We start from the raw sequence: 21,865 nt of genomic DNA, 5'->3' as shown, positions 1-21,865 counted from the left end.
ACACACAACAACAGCAACAACAACAACAAAAACAACACCTGTGGATGGATGCCAATTCACCTATTGACTCGGCCTAGGCCCCGCCCACCTGTGGTCAGTAGAAATAAGAAGCCTGGAACCTGGCCTGCTTCCCAACTCCAGTCAGGAAAACCGAAAGTCAGACAGGAGTAGTTGGCTGCGGACAGGGATGGATCTCAAGCGAAGTCGCTCTGTGAAGCTGAATGATGGACACCTCATGCCGGTGCTTGGGTTTGGCACTTACGCTGCTGAGGACGTAAGTGGACCCAGGGGCTGAAGGGCGGTCTGTCACCTGTCCAGCAAGTGTTGTCTATGTGTAGAAGTCCATACCTAGTAGACCCTGGGTGGTCTTTAAGGGCTCCTGGGCTTCCCTTTTGAGTCTCTAACTTGCCACTCTCCAGAACACAGAGGTTTGTATTTTTACACTAAATAGAATGACAAGCTATTGAATCTGGAGCTTTAGAGATTTATAATTTTGTGGTTCGATTAACTGTATTATTATTGTTGTTGTTGTTGTTGTTGCTTAACATATATCAGTGCTACTATCTATTTTAAGTACTCAGCAATTTTCCTACATAGATATTGTCATTATTTCTTACATTTGTGTGTGTGTGTGTGTGTGTGTGTGTGTGTGTGTGTGTGTGCGCGTGTAACCAGAGACTGATATCAGGGGTGCTCTACCACGGAACTACATCCCCAGCCCTAATTTACATTTCGTTTTGAAAAAGGGACTCACTAAGTTGCTCTGAGTCTCCCTACATTGCATAGGGTGGCCTCTGATTTGCAAATCTCCTGTCTCAGCCTCCCAATTACTGGTATCTCAGGTGTGATACTGTGTGTGTCTCTGTGCCCAACTAATTTCTTACATTTAAAAAATTGGGGGCTCAGGGCTGTTCTTTCTACACTCTTCTGCTGTATTGATTAGAATCCCTCCTTTGGCTAGAAATTCCTGATGGATAAAGGGCAAAGCAGGAAATGATTAACAGTTCTCAGTAGCGGCTTTGGTATGAGTTTGTTGGGGCTAGAAGTATTTGCCTGAGAATTTCAACTATGAAAAACTTCTGTCATATAAGAAACTACTATTTATTTGCCATAGTGGCCCATGCTTGTAATCCCAGTACTTGGGAGGCTGAGACAGTAGGATCATGGATTCAAGGTCAGCCTCAGCTACTTAGGGAGGGCTTCTGCAACTTAGTGAGCTCCTGTTTCAAATAAATAAATAAATAAATAAATAAATAAATAAGGCTGGGGGTATAGCTCAGAGAGGTAGAATGCCCCTGGGTTCAATCCCCAGTACTAAAGGAAAGAAAGAAAGAAAGAAAGAAAGAAAGAAAGAAAGAAAGAAAGAAAAGGAGGGAGTGAAGGAGAGAAGGAGAGAAGGAGAGAGAAAGAAAGAAAGAAAGAAAGAAAGAAAGAAAGAAAGAAAGAAAGAAAGAAAGAAAGAAAAGGAGGGAGTGAAGGAGAGAAGGAGAGAAGAAAGAAAGAAAACTAGCATTATCCTAACCATTAATTTAGAAAGGATGACTGAGGATGACATGAAGTAATGAAGAAGATGGTATTGCATTTCTCACCCATGTATTATTTGCCCATCCTGTACTTCACTGGAAACTCTTTAAAGAGATAATAGCAGCTTTGAATTAGCTTGGGACAGGTGGCCCCCAAATGACAGAGATCTGGGGTCACCGTGCTCAACCATGGTATAACTAGTGCATGAAATATCAGTCACTGAGACGGGGCCTTTTTTATATACTGAGAATTGTACCCAGGGCATTCTCCCTCCAAGCTACACCCTCAGCCCGTTTTACTTTTATTTTGAAACAAGGTCTCAGTAAGTTGCTGAGGCTGGCCTAGTATTCTTTTATCTTAGCCTTCCAACCTTGCCTGGCCTGGCTTGTTTTCAATGGCATAATTATCCCTTTTACTCATTGTGATAGCTTAAACATAGGGAATGTCTTGAATAGATCTAACATTTTTTTTTTACTGTTGTTGTAAGAAAAATGCCTCAGAGAATAGAATAAAAATATTCCTTATCCCTTTGTTCACAAGAATACAAGTAATACATGCATGCCCTTAGAATGAAGTGAAACTGAAGCCTTTTTTTCTTTTTCTATTTTTTTTTTTTTTTGGGTGGTACCTGGGGTGGAACCCAGAGGCTTTCTACCTCCAGGCTATACTCCCAGATCTATTTTATATTTTATTTGGAAACAGGGTCTCAATATGTTGCTGAGAGCCTCACTAAGTAGCTGAGGCTGGCTTTAATCCTCCTGTCTCAGCCTCTCAAGCGTGGGGATTACAAGCGTGTGCCACCACGCCCGGCTCCACTAAAGCCTTTTTAACATTTCAATCTGAGTTCTTTTTCTAAATGTGATTCTTCTTCCTCTATCAATAATTTGTTCTATCTTCATCATATTTGCACTGTGACTTCCTTTATCTAGCTAAATTTGTTTTTCTGGGCAGCATGGAACCCCAGCATCTCAGTTTTAAGCATTAAACAATTCATTGCTTGTAATTTAAGGCAGGCCATGTAAGTAATTGTCTTGACCTTGCCCAAAGATAATAGTAACTTCGTCTTCCCGGCACAGCTGCTCTTCAGGTGAGTGGTGGTTAGATCTCGGGGCTTCTATGTCTATCTGCCCTCCCTGTGTTTATTCCGGATCTGGCTCCAGTGTTCTTCTCTCTCAATCCTCACATAATTTCTGATGCTGACAGCCTCACAAGACCTCCTGCGTGATGATAAGTTGGGTCCTTCCCCCATGTGGGGTCAGTGGGAACAGGAAGCAGAACCCCAGAAGCCAGAAGCAGAGATATCATGAGACTCCAGGTGCCTTGATACTCCACACATCACGAAATTACAGCTGTCGTGAGAGAATCTGCATGCCTATAAAATATCGCTGCCAGCGGGGTGTGGTGGCGCACACTTGTAATCCCCGCTCTTGGGAGGTGGAGACAGGAGGATGGCGCAGGTTCGAAGCCAGCCGTGCTGGCTTAAGAGACCCTGTTTCCAAATTAAAATATTTTAAAATAGGTGTCTGGGAGTGTAACCCGGAGGTAGAGGGTTTCCAGGAACCCCAATACCACAAAAAAAAAAAAAAAAATAGATGCCTCCGATCCACCATGTGACGCAGCCGGCCGATCAGGACTATGCACAACCCTCCAGACGCGTGGCCCGTCGGTCCCTTCCCCCACGGCCCGCTGACTTTTCGGAGGGTCTGGGTCCGAATAAAACAGCGGTCTCTGATAACCCGGTTGGTGATTTTACCTCCCTCCTAAACCCCCTACCTCTATTTTCAACCTAACATTTACTCAGGAGGCTTTTCACATATGGAAACACTGCACTGACTTTAATCAATAGGGGTAAATATTAGAATAAGCAAAGCAGTTTTGAAATGGAGGGCAGAAAGGAATGATAAACCCTTTGATCTTATGAGTGTGACTCTCAAGATGGTACAGGTAAAATATATAATGATTAATAATTAACAAATTTAAAATTCTCGATTGAGCTCATAATTAGTGTTAAAAATTATACTCCAAATTGCAATAACCAAATTATGGAATCAGCCCAAATGCCCATTAACAGAACAGATGAATGGATTATGAAATTGTAGTATGTACCCACAATGGTGTTTTACTCAGCTATAAAGAAGAAGAGAATTATGTCATTTGCAGGAATATGGGTACAACTTAGAGAATATTATGTAAAGGAGATGAGACAGTCTCAGAAAGTGAAGGGTCATATGTTTTGGGTTTTTTTTTTTGTTTTTTTGTTTTTTTGTTTTTTTGTTTTTTGTTTTTTGTTTTTCCCCCATATGTGAACGCTAGAGAGAAACTGGGAAAGAAAAATACACTTGAGATAACAAGGAGACAGACCAACTGAGTCATGGAAGGAAATTTGGTGATGGAAGTGGGGAGGGGGAAGGGAGCAGTTCAAACAATCCTAGGTGTATTCATGAAGCTATCAATAGCAATTTCGATATTATGAACGGGGATGTGGAGAGAAGGAAACAGGATCTGGAAATAAATCTACTGGGTGGCATGTACATGTTTCTATTACACTAACGCTCAATATTAAGTCTCTTCACAATGCACCAATAAAATTATATTTTAAAAAATCTATGCTAAGTATGGTAGGAGTCTGCACAGGGTGTAGTTCTACTGCTGTGGGGTTTGACACCTAAGGATGTATTGTCACTGAAGAAGGATTGATTCTTCAACTCAGGAACAGTGGGGGTTCCTTGGCTTTTATGGCAGAAAAGAATTTAAGCATTAGCCATTCAGAGACGTAGAAATTTATGTAGGTAAGCAAGGGATATATGTTCATGGGAGAACATGAGCCACTTCCAGAGAGAGAGAGGCGCGCCTCTGGGAGTGCAGGGTTCTTCGTTTATAGGAGACTTTCATGATGGGTGGGCAAAGATTAGCATGTCAGAGGACGAGCTTGATTTCCTTAATCATGGAGTGCAGAGCAGGGGTGATGGTCTGGATCTCCCTAGGATCGTGAGGATTTTGTATCATGAGGGTCGGTCCTCGTGTATCTGGTTGATACATGGCACAAGTAAACCTCGTATCAAGTACTATTGAACTTGTATCACTATCATTTTATAGACATCTTTTATCTACCTACATTCTGTTGGTTAACAAAATATATGTGCACTGATTACTTAGACATATAGTGACCTAAGATTTACTGGACAATTTAGGCATTCAGGCTTGGGGGGACACAGACATTCAGATGACGGTAAGGGTGATAATAGAGGTTTGAAATTTCAAGCTACAGATTCTCTTACTTTCCATGTTTAATCTCCTTTCTAGTTTCTAGCTATTTCTTTTTTTCTCTCCTCTCTTTCTTCAATATGATGCATAGAGTCACAGCTATAGAACAAAGCTCAATGTTATGTCAATAAAACCCAGGGTAATTGAAAGGTTCAAAGCAGGATAACTGGCGTGACCCAGAATTTGAGAAGACTTCAAGGATGAGGTGACCTGTACATAAATACACAAGGTTTGCTGTCAGGAACAGGTGTCCAGTGAGCGGTGAGGAGATTACCCCAACTCAAGCAAGACAGAAGGGTTAAACGGTGCTAGAATACAGCGTGGAGTTCAGGAGAGGAATTCTAGCATTTTTTCCTCAAGGAAAGGAAATTCATTTGAAAAGGTCTTTTAAAAATTGACATGAGGCTTGAAAGCCATTGACAATATTGTCATTCTAAGGTATTCATTAGCCAAATGCTTTCCTGATTGGTCATTTTAGCGTGGGACCAAAAAATATGGAAAATCCTTTCCTATTTCTGTTATTTCTCCTGAGCTTGCAGGAGAAATAGCCAGGGAGAAAACAGAAATGTTGGTACCAAGTCCAGGAAAATGGCAGTCAGGTCAGAAAACTGATGATAAAAGAATGTACGTTGAGCTAGAGGGGCATTTTGAGTAATAAGTGATTAGACTGGATTTTTCTACCCTTTCTCTACCAGCACGGTAGCAGGCTTGGCCTCCTTTCACTCGTTAGTGCATGGGCAGCTTGTCCCACTCAGGAGCCTCCGATGCTCATGCATTCCTGCTGGGTCCTGGAATGTCTTCTCCACGCTCTGGTTTTGATTTGTAGGTCCCTGTCTTCCATGACTTACAAGCAAACTCTTCAATGTGTCCACTCTAGAGCCAGTGTTTCCTTCCTACTACCAAGGTTATTAGGCAGACCAATGAGCAGGTTATTTTCTGAGCCATTATTTGTGTGTCCTTTACAGTGGGGACAGGCCGTGCAAATCAGATTTTTAGATTTTTTTTCTGTTCACTTGCTTATTTCCTTATTTAACAACTGTCTCCTCCAATATTCATGAATGACCTGAAGAACCCAGTTGGGAAAAAAACTGAGAATGGTAGGTGGTATTATTTCCAAACATTAGTAAAAACAGGTACTGTAATACGTGTGTGTGTGTGTGTGTGTGTGTGTGTGTGTGTGTGTGAATACATGTTCTTCTTACTGAGTGCCTTAGAAGTTTCCTCCCAGTATTCAAAGATTTTGTTTTAGATACATCATTCCTGTGAGTTCTTATTTAATGAAACTTGCCTTTCCATGTTATATGGTGAAGCCACTTAACTAATTCATTTCAGGTTAGAAGGAGTATTGGATCTTAGTCTGTATCCCAAAACTGTAAGTCTCACCAAAGTTTATACTATCAAACAAGAAAGAAGGGCCTGATAAAAAATGGCAGTTAAAAATGCTTTGAGGCCCACACTTGTAATCCCAGTACCGGAGAGACTGAGACAGGAGGATCACAGGTTTCCCATCAGCTTCAGCTACTTAATGAGGCCCTTTGAAACTTAGTGAGGCCCTGTTTCTAAACAAAGAATAAAAATAGGGCTGGGAGGTATAGCTCAAAGGTAAAACTTCCCTACTGCCCTGGGTTCAATCCCCAGTGCTACAAAAAAAATGAGAGAGAGAGAGAGAGAGAGAGAGAGAGAGAGAGAAGGAAAGAAGGGAGGGAGGGAGGGAGGGAGGGAGGGAGGGAGGAAGGAAGGAAGGAAGGAAGGAAGGAAGGAAGGAAGGAAGGAAGGAAGGAAAAGTTTTAGGATTGGTGGCTCAGGCCTTTAACCCAAGTGCTTGGCAGGTTGAGACAGGATGATCATAGACTTGAGGCCAGCTTTAGCAATTTAACAAGACCCTGTTTTAAAATGAAAATAAATAAATAAAAAGGGAAGGAGTTGTAGCTTAGAGGTAGAATGCCCTGAGTTTAATCCCCAGTATCACTACCAAAAGCAATAACAACAAAAAAGTTTGAGGAAGTACATTGTTTCTTTGCAAGTTATGCAGATCAACAACTGTTTTGTTCTTGTCTCCCAGGTTCCCAAGAGCAAGGCTGGTGAGGCTACCAGAGTGGCCATTGACGTAGGTTACCGTCACATAGATTCAGCATATGTGTATGGAAATGAGGAGGAGATTGGAAAGGCCTTTCGAGAGAAGATTGCTGATGGTACCCTGAAAAGAGAGGATTTGTTCTATACCACCAAGGTGAAGATTCTATGCATGGAGTGACCAATGGCCACCATCAGCTTGATACGTTATTTGGGGGGAAAAAATTATCTTAGTTCCAATAATTTACTTCCTAGTATTATGAATACACATTATAAAAAAAAGATAACAGAAAATGTTTGCTTTGAAATATACTAAAAGTGGGACACAGTATTTCAATATCTCATAACAACAACTGTTATTCATATAAAAAGTAAGAAAAATGCTACTTATGTGTCTTAATTGTTATGCTGATTAACTGAGCTAATACGGAATCACACTTTTAATTATTTAGTAGATTTTCTCAGAACATATCAAACAAGGTTGAGACATTATTTAGAAAATGGAGTCACACCAGGAAATACATTTTTTAAATTTTTTATTGGTGCATTGGAAAAATACATTTTTCAAATCAGCATTGAACCTAGAACAATTCATAAGATTTTTTTGGGCAAAGAACTAACCTTCCAATATAAAGAAAAATTAAATGTTCAGGGAAGCGACTTATTTAACATTGATAATGACTTGTTTATAGCATGCAGATCTCTCAACAGAATTAGCTTTAGGAATTTATGATACAGTTTAGGAGACACCGTTCCCAAATTCCTAATATTTATTGGCTCTATTCAGAATGAATCTTTTCATCCTTGGAACATTTAAGTTGTTTTTCCTGTCCCATTTTATATACAAGCATTCACCTAAATCTCAATACCTCATTAAGGACCTGGTTTACACAGAGGAATGTACATGTATCCCCAGTTCTTCTTGGTTTTAGACCAACCCAGTGGCTTTTTGGTTAATTTCTCAATCTTTTGACTGTGGTATACTTTGGACTCCCCGTGTTTGAATCATAAGCCACTTTTCATTTCTTTTGGTTACCGCAGATTTGGGCTACTTTCTTTCGACCAGAATTGGTTCGATCATGCCTGGAGAGATCACTGAAGAAAGTTGGGCTGGACTATGTAGATCTCGTCCTCCTCCACGTACCAACCGCTCTGAAGGTCAGATCTGGATTTTTCTTGTTATTCTCAGGACTATGATAGCCCCTATGTTATCTCCTTCCAGTGAGATTTACTGAGTTCTTGCAGGAAGAGTTACATTTCAGTGAAGTGGATGGGATGGCTAAATGATTATCACTCTCCCTGATAGCTGAGTCCCTCCACTGTCAAGGATCTTTTAATCCTCATCCTCCATCCTCAGAGGCATTAAAGTCCCACAGTCTCAGAGCTTCTGCCTCAGAGATTGAGGGTGTTGCCCTCTATGTCTAAGTGATTATGCTTCTGTCTGTAGAGCATTACCCAGTAGAGACCTCCAGAATGTTGACTTCCTATAGACTGCCGATGCTTTCTTCATGGTAGTGACTCTCCCATATGTACATCTCAGCCTAAATCAAGAGAGAAGTGCCTGGAACAGCCAATATTCCACATAACTGGGGTCCTCTGGGCTTGCACACCTAGCCTCTCCCCAGAATGGGTGTTTGCTGAGCACACCTAATAGATGCACCATTTCATATTTGGGTAATCGTGAACTGGAACTAAAACTTATTGATTAATAATTATCGTAAGTTCTATACTCCAAATCAGCCTGACCTTGGGAAATTAAATAAAGGCTAACTATAGAATAGCTTATTCTCAGTAAAGTTGGTGGGGGTAGAAAAATGGAAATAATTGAAGGAAAGATATTCTGATACCATCTCTTAAATAATTCTGATTTTTCCTTCGCAGAGTCTTTCTTTATGTACACACATATACCCATAGTCAGTCAGTCTGTCTGTCTGTCTGTCTGTCTGTCTGTCTGTTTCTCTCTCTCTCTCTCTCTCTCTCTCTCTCTCTCTCTCTCTCTCTCTCTCTCTCTCACACACACACACACACTTCATTGAATAATCACAGCCTACCAATCCTGTGACAAAGCTCCTTAGACAAGTCCAGAAAGTCTTCTTAAGAAAAACCCTAAGGAAAATATTTCTTATTCTTAAGAATATTTTTCCTTAAAACTTATTCTTTTTCTGTGTGTGGGTCTGGGGATGGAACCCAGGGCATTTGACCTTCGAGCTCCACCCCCTGCTCTATTTTTTTATTCTTTTTTTTTGAAGAATCATAAAATATAATACCTTTATTATTATGATAGCTAATTTATTTATTTTTAGCAATTTTTATTGAACATAAATAGTATACATTTAAACTATATTTGGTGCCCTCTCCCCCCTGCCCCCATTTTCCCTTCCCCCCTCCCACCAATGGTTGTCCAGGTTAATCATGTCATATTCATAATTTTACACATATTCAGATGTAGACCCTCATTAATCAAGATCGGCCTTCCTCCTCTCCTATCTTTCCATTCAAACTTTGCTGGTATTTCCCCTCCATTATCTGGAGTCCCACTGGTATCCTTTGTGTTTCCTAGTTTGGGCATATTAGAGGAAACATCTGTACCTTCTCCTTGCAGGGTCTCACTGAGTTGCGGAGGACCTCACTAAGTAGCTGAGGCTGGCCGCAAACCGAGATCCTCCAGTCTCAGCCTCCCGAATGCTGGGATTACAAGCATGAGCCACCACACCTGGCTTAAAACTTATTCTTAAGGAAAACCTTTTTTTTTTTATCCACTCTTCTCTCTGTATTACAGCCAGGAGAGGAAATGCTGCCAGTGGATGCCAACGGGAAATTTATGTTAGAGAATGTGGACATCCGTGACACTTGGGAGGTACGCACAGCTATACACACCATGAAGTGCTGTGTGGCAAGGTAGAGATCATTCATGAGAAGCAAGAAGAACTGGGTTTTTCCTCCAGCAGGTATCTGACCTCAGACATATCATGACACTTTTTTTTGGTATTTCTGTATTCACAACTATATGGTAAAAGAATTGAGCTGAGGTCTATTTTTAGTTTCAGCTTTCTTTGCCCCGCACATCTGGTCTTGGATGTAAACCTTCTGAAGGGGATCAGAGAAACAGCCTCGGGGGGCATTAGTGCAATGTCCCAGGACAGACACACCTGTAGAGGGAGGGAAAGCTGGAATCTGACTCAGCAGATATGGCTGATAAGCATAGTGAAGCTTGACCTTATGTGTCTTATCGTGTTTAAATTTAATCACCATTCTAGGCAAGAGGTGGCAACAAACTCTCTACTGGTAGAAAATCAATGAGTTTCTTCTTCTTGACTATGTCAGTATTTGTTTAGGAATATGCCGGTAGCAAAGTAGGCGCCAGTGAAGGGTGTGGTGAAGGTAAAGAGGACCCTAAAAACAACTTCAGTGGCTGGAAATTTAGCTCAGAGTGCTTGCCTCGCATGCGCAAGGCTCTGAGTACAATACCCAACATTGCAAAAGCAATAATAACAAAAAAGAAACACCTCAATATCTATTTTTTGTCCTGAATGTGCATGAAATAGAATTAAGCAGATAAATATGCCTGCACTCAATAAAGTACAGTAAGAAACAATGCATTCAAGAGAGAAAACTGTTTGGGATAGTAAAATTGGTCTATGTGTTCATATAGATTTCCAAGTTTTAGAAAGTTCAATGGCAAATTAAAAAATCAAACTACACTAAAGGCTTATCAGACACTTTCTTTCTCTCCAGGCCCTGGAGAAATGTAAAGATGCAGGTTTAACCAAGTCCATAGGGGTGTCCAATTTCAACCACAAGCTGCTGGAGCTGATCCTGGAGAAGCCAGGGCTCAAGTACAAGCCCACCTGCAACCAGGTGAGCCATTAGCCCACTGGGGGGTCTCCTACGCCTTCGGTTTTTCATATCCTTCTCCCTTGGTGGCTTGATATTGACTATGTAGTGATAGTTCCTTTTACTAAAAGAGGAAACACTGACTAAAGCCAGGTTGAGTGGACAGCATGATTTACCTAAGTAATTTAGGCATTCAGAGGTGGATTTGAGGTTTCTATGATGCATCCAGGTAGAGATATTGAGTTGAAGATGGCAACATCAGTCTGAAGCCCAGGAGGTGGTCAGAGCTAGAGACTTATGTTCGGAGTCATCGCTTCATGGTTGACCACTGATCTCACAGAAACAGAGCTCTCCTAGGGGAAGTTAGAGAATTAAAATGCATGCTGGATGCGGTGTGGCATGCCTGTAATGATTGCATGTTCAAAACCAGCCTCAGCAACTTAGAGTCTCCACAACTTAGGCCTCTGAATTCAATCTCCAGTGACTCTCATAAACACACACACACACACATACACACACACGCACACACGCACACGCACACACGAGAGAGAGAGAGAGAGAGAGAGAGAGAGAGAGAGAGAGAGAGAAATGAATTAATTAAAAGGCAGCACAGCCAACTAGGAAAACAGAGACCAAAAAGCTCAGCAAGAAGACAAAGTAATGAGTTACCAGACATGTAGAGAGGAAAAATGAGGTAAGTATGGTATCTGCAAAGCTAGAGAGCAGAAAAGGGCTGAGTCAGAACAGGGTGGATCCTGTGGAGGAGCAGCCACCCCACCAGGAGGGAAAGAGTTACTGGATTTAGTGGCCAAATGTAGAGGACATTTACCAGGGCACTGATAGACGGTGAGAACACTCGCCAACCAGGGGAAGGGAGTCAACTATGAGCAAATACATACATTGGAATTTAAAAAAAAAAACATTAAAACCTGGTAGCAGAGGCCTGTAATCTCAGTACCTGTGAAGCTGAGACAGGAAGGTTGCAGGTTTGAGGTCAGAGTCAGCAATTTAGCCAGACCCTGTTTCAAAATAAAAAATAAAAATGGATGGGCATGTAGCATGGAAATACAATGCCTCTGGGTTTGATCCCCAGGTAAATAAATAAATAAATAAATAAATAAATAATCAGTTCCCATTAAGATGTATGACTACAAGGCACTAATAAAAATAAATAAATACATACATATTATAAAAATAGAAAGAATAAAATAATATAGGGAAAGGGAGGAATAATGCCTGAATGAAATCAGGGATCATTGTAGAAGGAATAATAATGATCGATGATAGTATATATGCTGTGTCGAAAACTCTATGCAATCTTAAAAATGATAAACATGACTAAAATCAAACAGTCTAATCAGTGTTGCTATAGTGTTCCCATGGGATTCTAGCCAACTCTATGGGTTGTTTTCTTCTACATTTCACATGGAAATACTGCTTTTATAACTTTTGAAAGCTTTACTCTTGGAAGATTTCAAAATGGAAATAGATACAGAGGCAGTATAATGACTTCTTTTTCTGTACCCTCCACCATACTTTTTAATTTTTATTTTTCTACTAATGATTCAACCCAGGGATGCTCTGCTTTCAAGTCATATCCCCAAGCCTTATTTATTTTTTATTTTAAAGCAGGGTCTCACTAATTTGCTGAGGGTCCTGATAAGTTGCTGAGACTGGCTTGAAACCTGTGATCCTTGGTCTCAGCCTCCCAAGTCCTGGGCTTACAGGTGTGCACAACACACTTGGCTTGGCCTCGTCTTTCCTACCTTTACTTTCTAGTGCGCAGGTGGTTGAAGGCTCAACTTGTAGCTTTCTTGCTAGAACTGAAATCATTTCTTATTCTTCTGGATCTTGGTTTCTTACAATAAAAAATGCATTTAGAGACTACAATTTGGGAGCAAGATAGTTTAATTGTTTAAAGACATAAATAAAATAATAAGAAAATGGTTTCATCAGTCTAGCAGCAGAAGGGATTTGAAAGTATTGCAGAAGGTTCAAGGAAAAATTTATAGATCTGAAAAATACAGTGCATATGTCAATGTGGTATTTAGATATTAAAGTATTTTGAAAATGTACTTGTATATTTGACTCATGTGTTCTGATACCTTTTAACCTTGGCATATTACAGGTGGAATGTCACCCTTACCTCAACCAGAGCAAGCTCCTGGAGTACTGCAAGTCCAAGGACATTGTCCTGGTTGCTTTCAGTGCCCTGGGGTCCCATAGAAACCCCAAATGGTAATGAGAATCACAGGAGTTCACCTGTGTCCACAACTCTGTTTGTGATTAAATAATTTTTTTAAAGTTAACTTTTAACATTATGAGACAATTCAATGATAAATAATGAATTCTCCTGGGCTAGTCCTGAGCTTCAGTATCACCGGTATTTTTTAAAATTCTTAATTTATCTATAAGTCTACATATTCCCATATCACACCAAAACATAATAATTCTATATGTTTATAATGTGTGTATTTTAAGGTGATTTATAAATTTATAATACATATGTCTCAATCACAAAATTTTAACAACTGAATATACTATAAAACCCAGATCCCTATCATGTTATAGAAACCTTCTTGTTAAGGTATTTACCAATGTAATATACATAGCAGGCAAATAATATTTAGAAATGAGCTACTGAGAACCATTTTCTTTCATTAGATTAGGTATTCTATCATACAGAAGCCAAGCAGAGAATATTCTCAGGAAAAGGTCTGTTTGACTCTCATTTCTTTTATATTTGTGTGTGTGTGTGTGTGTGTGCGTGTGTGTGTGTGTGTATACTTTTATTAGTGCAATATAATTATAGATCTGACATACATGCATACATCACCTCATTTATTTTCTTTCCTTTACCTGTCCCCATCTCCCTTCCTGCCTCCTCATACATGTTAGTGAAATTGATAATGAAACTTTCTTATATAACATTATTAGAATTTTTCTCTTCCTCAATCCTTATTTCCTGTCCTCTTCCCTCTTCCACTACTCTTCAGTTTTCTTTTCTCATTTGTCTGAAGTCCCTTTCATTTCACATGGTGACATTTATATACAGGGCCCAACATGCTGTTAGATTCTTCAAAGGGCATAGATAGCTGACGTCACGCATGGCTGCTCATGCTACCTTATTAAGTAAAAACAAAAGTGTAAGAAATAAGACATGCTTTAACTGGACATGGTGGAGCAGGCCTAGAATCCCAGTATTTAGGAGACTGAGACAGGATTGTAGGTTTGAGATCAACACAAGGTAATTTATCAAGACCCTATTTCAACATTTTTTAAAAAGTGCTGGAGATGTAGCTTAGAGGTAGAATTCTTTTGGGTTCAATAACCAGTACCATCACCAAGAAAAGAAAAGTGAATTACTTTGAGAATTCTAAAAGTTATTTTCTCTTCTGTACTTTTTTCTAATGGGAAATGATGCTTAATGTTGAAAATATATTTTAGTAAAACAAATTAATAATAATAATAATAATAATAATAATAATAATAATGAATGCTTTTTCCTCTCACAAAAATGTGTTTTTACTTCTGATAGAATTTCTACTCATCTTTAGGCAGCTATTTTTCTGATTTTTGTGGGGCCTTAGTTTTTTTTTTTTTTTTTTTTTTGGCCTGCTTTATTACTTCATATGAAAGAAGTCATAGAGCTGGGCATGGTGGTGTATTCTTATAATCCCATACTTGAGAGGCTGAGATAGAAGGATCCCAGGTTCAAGGACAGCCTCAACAATTTAGCAGGGCTGTTTCAGAAATTTAGTAAGTCCTATTTCAAAATAAAATAGGACCAGGGGTGTATCTCAGATGTAAAATGTTCCTGGGTCAATATAAGTATTGAGGAGGAGGAGGAGGAGGAGGAGGAGGAGGAGGAGGAGGAGATGAAGAGGAGGAGGAAGAGGTGGTGGAGGAAGAGGAGGAGATGGTGGTGGTGAAGGGAAGAAGAAGAAGAAGGAGGAGGAGGAGGAGGAGGAGGAGGAGGAGGAGGAGAAGGAGAAGGAGAAGGAGAAGGAGAAGGAGAAGGAGAAGGAGAAGGAGAAGGAGAAGGAGAAGGAGAAGGAGAAGGAGAAGGAGAAGGAGAGGAGGAGGAGGAATATAATTATTTTGGTTCCAGCTTACTTTGCTCAGCATATGTGTGAGATGCACCCACGTAGCAGCAAGTATCTGCAGTTCACACAATTCTACAGTAACCATTCATTATCAGTGGTTTTGCTTTTCATGGTTTCATTTATCATGGTCAACCATGGTCTGAAAATGGAAAATTCCAGAAACAAATACTTCACAAGTTTTGATTTGCTCGTTAAACTGAATGTGTGATGAGATCTCATGCCATCCTGCTCCAGCCCACACAGGATGTGAATCATCAGTTGGTTCAATGTATCTACAATGACTAGCTACTTACCTGTTAGTTACCTACTAGTTGTCTGGTTTATCCTATTGACTGTCACAGTGAGTTTCAGGGCTTGTGTTCAAGCAACCCTTACTTTACTCAGTGGCTCAAAAGTTCAAGTGTAGTGGTGCTGGGGACTTGGATTTGCCGAATGGAAGCTGTAAAGTAAGTTTAAGTGAAAATGTGGAAGGTCTCAAGTTAGTGAAAGGTTTAAAAAAAATTGTAGGTTGAGGTTGATAAGATCAATGGTAAGAATGAATCTTCTGCCCATTACATTTTGAAGAAGCAGGAATATTTTTTTTAATATGGTCATGACCAAATAAAAAAACACCATGGTCATGACCATGGTGTTTAATAAATATTTGATTAAGATGAAAAAGGCGTAGCTTTGTCTCTGCATGTATAATAAAATGCATAGTACCTATGGGGTTCATTCAGTACTATCTGGCTTAAGGCATCCTCTTGGGATTTTGAAATATATCCTTTGAGATTAAAAAATGGTGACTTTATTACTGAAATATTCCATTTTATGAACATATAGACCACAAGTTATTTATCTATGTATCTGTTTATGGACAATTTAGTGGTTTCTAGTTTTTGCAATCATAAATGAATTTCTATGAACATTCGTGACACTTTTTTTTAGCCTACTCTTTTCAATAGTCTGGGGAATTTTGGAAAAAAGAACAGAATTCTCTCGATTTTTCATCCTAAACCCTTACTATCTGTGTATATACACATCTTCTTCAGGGTAGACCCAAATAGTCCACATCTCTTGGAGGACCCAGTCTTGAACGCCATTGCCAAGAAACACAACCGCACTGCAGGCCAGGTTGCCCTGCGCTTCCAAATACAGCGTGGAGTGGTGGTCCTGGCCAAGAGCTTCACTGAGAAGAGAATAAAAGAGAACTTCCAGGTAAAGGCCCAGTAGTGTGTTCAGAGTGAGTTATGGGGTCTGTACTAGGATAGTCTCATTGCGTGTACTAGGTTGCATTTATTCCCATGTATCTCTCCCTTGTGTGCCTCAGTGATCAGTTTGGAAGTGTGGCAAGGCAGAGCACTGTACCAGGAGTCCTAATATGTATTGCCTCTAGGCCAGGCTTTGCAACATATTGATTCTGTTTGTGGTAAATTTCAGTTCCACTACTTTAGTCGATTTTAGGTCTACTTTCATATGCTAAAGAATGTTAAAGACCCTAGTTCCTATTCTTCATCTTCTGTACCTAAAAAATCCCTAATTGTATTTTCAGATTCAATCAAAATAGCATTCGCTACATGTTAAACCCTTGGGACATGCCAGCACAGTTTTTGACCACATAGTACTTGGCTTGTCTGTGCTATGAGTTTTTTTTCTTCTCACCTGAAAATTGTTTCTTCCTCTGTCAATGTGTTCTTTGGTGTATGAGAACTGAAATGTAGTGACTTTCTCTGGCCCATTTATTTTTAATCACCTTTTCCACTTGTGGGGCTGGTAATAAGAAGTGAGCTAGATGTAAGTTTACAGATTTACCAAATTAACAAATGAACGATTAATGTTATTTGTAATATTGTAGATATCTATGAATATTTTTCCTCAAAGCTATACTCTCAGCCCTTTTTATTTAGAAACAGGGTCTCGCTGGGTTATTGAGAGTCTTGCTAAATTGCTAAAATTGGTCTTTAACCAGCAATCCTCCTGTCTCAGCCTCCCAATTACTGGAACTTCAAACAGTGAGCCTCCAAGGCTGGATTAATATTATTCTTTAAAACCCTTTTAACATGCACTCCAGCCTCTTAGATGAGTCAGTGGTCTTCAACTTATTTTGTTTTGAATCCCATACAAATTTTAGAAGACTGTGCAAGTCCTTTCTATTTTAAGATGTCAGCTAAAATTTAATCATAAGTTTAATAATTATAATAGGTAACATTTGGAGTATATTATATATAAAATATATTTGCTCTAGAATATTATAGCTGTTTATCAGGTTCATCGATATCTGAGCAAATATAATAGGCAAATCCGAATCACATTGTTAAACCATTCTCAAAAAAATTCTATTTTTATTTTAATACAACTCAGCATTACATATACCCATGACAACCATATTACTTCTATAATATATTTTTAAGATGAATGGCTAATGGAAAAATGAAGGAGTATAAAGAATAGATATATTAAGGGCAAATAGATATATAACTAGAGAAATAGCATTATATTGTATATATATTATATATGTGTGTATATGTGTGTAGATAGCTATGCTCTTAAATATATATGTATATGTATATGTATATGTATGTATATATATATATATGTGTGTGTGTGTATATATATATATATGTATGTATGTATATATATTTAAGAGGCATAATATAAGATAGATAAATACATAAGGGCTTTAATTGCCCATGAAACTTTTTCCTGGATAAAATGAGGAACTGAAATATTTTACCAAAGATATCTCTGATCTACTATTAAAGAACTTTCCATCAGGGGCTATGGATTGTCAAATAACAATAAAGGTGGATTTAAGAAAGAGAGATTTATTCAAATGGGAAAAATTTTTTGAACAGAAAATCCAGGCATGATGGCACACACCTGTAATCCCAGTACTTGGGAGGCTGAACGATCACAGGTTAAGGCCAGTCCTAGCAACTTATAGTGAGGCCCTCTACAATGTAGTGAGACCCTGTTTCAAGATAAAAAAGAGCTGGGATGTGATTCAAAGGTAGAATGCCCCTGGGGTCAAGCTCTAGTAATACACGCCAAATAAAGGTAAGAAAAAGGTAGAAGAAAGGAAGGAAGGAAAGAGAGAGAGAGAAAAAGAAAGGAAGGTAGCTTTTGACTCTCAGCCAGAATGAGATTTTTTCAATAAAGAGTAAATATAGAGGGAAATAGATGGTGTTTGAAGATAACTAGATGAGCACATGCTGTGGCAGAAGAGTTGATCAGGGAAAGTTTGTTCTGACGTCAACAAATTCTTGGAGGGAAGTTGATCTATGTCCCAAGGTTTGCTTCATTTGAAGGCTGGAGAGAGTTCTAGGGGATGGTGAGGAAAAGAATCAGGAAACATTTAGTATCAAGGCAGAAATGATTTTATTCACTTTGCCCAAATGTTTCTTTATTTGGCAATAAATATTTGGTTTTCGGTTCTTTTCTCTATGCCTCAAGGATTTCACTTAGATTTGGGATTGATGGGTTTTATATCTTTCTTTTGCCAAGTGGAGCAGAACGGGATGAGTATGGGAGAGGAAGGGAGGCAGACTCAGGTAGGAGTTCTCTGACCCACTTATCTGAAAGCCAATGGCGACAGAGATGCTTCCCTGACACCATCGTTGCTGCCATCCCACCTGGAAAGACCTCCAGCTTCCATGAGGAAAATTCAATAGGATTCTTTCCTTCTTTTCAGATTTTTGACTTTGAATTGACTCCAGAGGACATGAAAGCAATCGAAGGCCTCAACAGGAATTTCCGATACGCTCTGATGTTATAGTAAGTGACTCTTGTGGACAGCTTCATGGGCCATTTTCTGTAGCATGCAGGTTAACAGAGAACCGAAGCTTCTCTACACCAGGAAGACACAACTGATCCCCAGCAAAAATGTGAAACAGTATCTTCCCTGTAGACCTCAGTGGAGAGCTCATGATGTGACTGAGATGAGAGTCAGGACCAACCATTCATAACACTACCAAAGTGTACGTCATTGTGAATAGATTTTTAATATCCCTACCCACTAAGCCTAGAAGAAACGCTGCCTATGGCTCATGATATAATAAGGGTCCTGTGATTCATGTTAAAATTAGAAGAAAAGCTAACCACTGTGGCCTATGCTGATAATCCCCCCTACTTGGGAGACTGAGACAGGAAGATAACAAATTTGAGGACATCCTGGGAAATTCAGTGAGACCCTAATCTCAAAATAAATTTGTAAAAAGGCTGGAAGTGTAGCTCAGTGATAGACTATCTACTTACCTATAAAGTGTAGGAGGCCCTGGGCTCAATCTCTGGTAATGCAAAAAAATGTTAATTTTAAAAGGTTTATTTAATATTTTATTTGCATGGGAATTAGAAAGAGATAAAAATAGACAAACTCTTGAGTGAAAATCTGTTGAAAGGACAAATTAGGAAGAGAAAATGAAGATGAAAAAGGGAAAAAATAGGAATGCTAACTCCTGAACATATATTCTTATGAATTACAACCCAGAAAAGGTCATCTCATCTGGTAGAGATGGTCATTAGGGCTATATCTGATCTCTTCAATAAATTAGAAGTCCCTTGATGAAGTCCCTGCCTCAGTGCGGGTGCTCAGCATGCATTTGCTGAATGAACACTGGGAAAGAAAGGCAGTCCTCACTGCCACCATTCTTAGGATCAGAGGACACGAGCTGCACCCAAGGCAGAGCTGACCTCCACTTTCTAGGACACTTCCCACCCCCATAGAACTGCGTGTCCTGCAGAGGGACTGTATACAAACATGGGAGCTGGGGCATGCATTTGTAGTTTGGACTTAGAGAGGAAGCTGAGTGTACATGTGCTCCAGTAGAAATAGGGACATGGCTATAAACTCGGAAATTTACTGATTCTCAAGAGAAGCTTCCTCTTTCTCTCTTCCTCTTTCTTTGCTTGATACTTATAATTATTAATATCACATGTGACTGTGAACTCTTCTTGAATGTCATTTAGGATAGCAATAACCTCTTTAAAGAATTGTGTGGTGTATGATATCCACAAGACAAAACACAGACAATTCTCACAGGCTTTTTTCTCAAAGCTTCAACAGTATAACCAAAATGACAGTGCAGTATTCACAGTAAATTATATTCTGTTAGATGGGGTATAATTCTTTATCATTTATAATTATAAAATTTATAAGCAGATACTCTTAAAGAAAAACTACTGATTAATGTTACTGAATTTTCACACGCTCACTGGCAGTCTGGAGAAGAAGTGTGACTAAACTCTTATCCCTTCTTTCTTTCAGTGGTATGGGCCACCCTTATTACCCATTTTCTGAAGAATATTGACCTGGCGCCGTTGAACATTACTCCCAGAGTTTCTTTAATCTAGGTGGCTTGGGGAAGATTTTTGCATGAGGTAGAAGCGGTTTAGAAGCAATGTCTATAGTCTCAATCTATTTTTCTTACTTTTTCTCATATTAAAATATGACAAATGCCTTTGAAAGTCATGAGACTTTACTACACAAATCATGATTTAAATAAAGGAATTATTTGATCCTGTTTATAAAGCAATAAGACACAAATTCTCTAAATTTTCAAAGCTCTAAAGCTAGGGGCAAAGCACAAGTGTATATTTCTTGAAACATGTTTCATGAAACAGTCATTCAATGTATATTATTTTAAAAGGACTTTCTACCATTCCATTTTTTTTGCCTTCTCTGTGATAATGACTTGTAAATTTTCAAGTTTTAAAGAATAAAATATGCAGTTTTAGCCTGAAATTTGTTTTATTTCTTGTGTTTATTCAGTGCAAATTGAAGAAAATATGTAAGTAAACATTAAAAGCACATCAAAAATAAACAACTTATTTGTTTAAAATACATAAATGTTTCACAGTAAGGAGGCCTTTTATAATTCAAAGAATTTTATGAATTAAAAATACTTAGAAAATAAAAAAGAAATGTTTGATGTGATTGCCTTGAGGATTTCTTTAAGAAAACATGTGTTTGTGTGGCTGCTTATTTACAAATTACAGTCATCTTCAATGTATGACTTGTATGCTTTTCTTTTACTTAATATATATATATATATATTTTTCCAAGCTAGTATTAAACAATTCTAGTATAGTCTGCTTATCCTAATTAAGGGCATTGGCCAGACATTGTGGTACATGACTGTAATCCCAGTTCTTGGGAGGCTGAGACAAGAGGATGACAGGTGCAAAGCCAGCCTTAGCAACTCAGTGATGCCTGCTTGTTCTGTTTTTTTGTCTAAACACCACAGTATCAATAGAAAAGTTGATTAACGGCATTAGGGAATAGGAATACTTCAAGAGGAGGGTGAATATGACTTTCTAATATATTGCATGTATGGTGAAAAAGAAAAAAAAAAAGGAATCCAAGTAGAATTCAGTAACACTGAGTTAAGTGACTGAGAGAACGAATTATCATTTAGAAAGAGGAACAGGGTTTTGTGGGTAGATGATAAGTTGAGTTTTACAATTGTTTTCTTTAAAAATGTTGATAATTTACCCACGTGGAGATGCCATGCACACACTTGTAAATAGAGTCCAGAGTTCAAGGAAAGGTATAGTCCAAATTACAGTCTTTGAGTTTATTGGGAAAGTGCCTCCAGTTTGGAAACCATTTAATTAAGTGACCATAGATGAGATTTGAGATTTTATGGTGGTGGCGCACGCTTCTAATCCCCGCGCTTGGGAGGCGGAGACAGGAGGATCGCGCGGGTTCGAAGCCAGCTGCGCTGGCATAAGAGACCCTGTTTCCAAATTTTAAAAAAGTATAAAAAATAGGTCTGGGAGTGTAGCCTGGAGGTAGAAGGGCTTCCAGGAACCCCGGTACCACCAAATAAAAAGAGAAAGAAAGGAAAGGTGATACCTGAGGCACTGCATGGTTAAATCAGAAGGCTCCTAAAAGGAAGCTTGGAAGCAGTGGCTACTGACACACAAGCAGAGGTGTGAGAGTGAGAACATTGTAAGACAGAGAGAGGAACCAAGTGATACATACAAATGGGAGAAGTAAGAAGAGAACTGCAAATCAACCACTGGACTTGGCAGCTGCCCGTGGCAAGGTGGAGAACAGTTCTGAGAGCCTGGTGGAGGCAAGGATT

At 39.1% G+C, this 21,865-nt stretch overlaps 1 protein-coding gene across 1 annotated transcript in view; it reads left to right on the top strand.

Annotated features, from left to right (window-relative positions):
• The window catches only part of LOC308277828 (uncharacterized protein), a gene marked incomplete at both ends in the record, with an annotated part of 82,103 nt that extends 62,017 nt beyond the window's left edge, over positions 1–20,086 (top strand). Inside the window, 9 exons of the mRNA XM_080717220.1 lie at positions 78–274; positions 6,851–7,018; positions 7,903–8,019; positions 9,641–9,718; positions 10,597–10,719; positions 12,824–12,933; positions 15,833–15,998; positions 18,472–18,554; positions 20,044–20,086. Coding sequence (XP_080573346.1) covers positions 78–274; positions 6,851–7,018; positions 7,903–8,019; positions 9,641–9,718; positions 10,597–10,719; positions 12,824–12,933; positions 15,833–15,998; positions 18,472–18,554; positions 20,044–20,086 — 1,085 coding nt within the window. The remainder of the gene's footprint in view (positions 1–77; positions 275–6,850; positions 7,019–7,902; positions 8,020–9,640; positions 9,719–10,596; positions 10,720–12,823; positions 12,934–15,832; positions 15,999–18,471; positions 18,555–20,043) is intronic.
• Between the last annotated feature and the right edge of the window lie 1,779 nt (positions 20,087–21,865).

Source organism: Muscardinus avellanarius, assembly GCF_963383645.1.
Source record: "Muscardinus avellanarius genome assembly, chromosome: 20".
Classification (NCBI taxonomy): Eukaryota; Metazoa; Chordata; class Mammalia; order Rodentia; family Gliridae; genus Muscardinus; species Muscardinus avellanarius.
The sequence above is the reverse complement of the archived record's forward strand: the minus strand, read 5'-3'. Positions and strand labels throughout refer to the sequence as shown.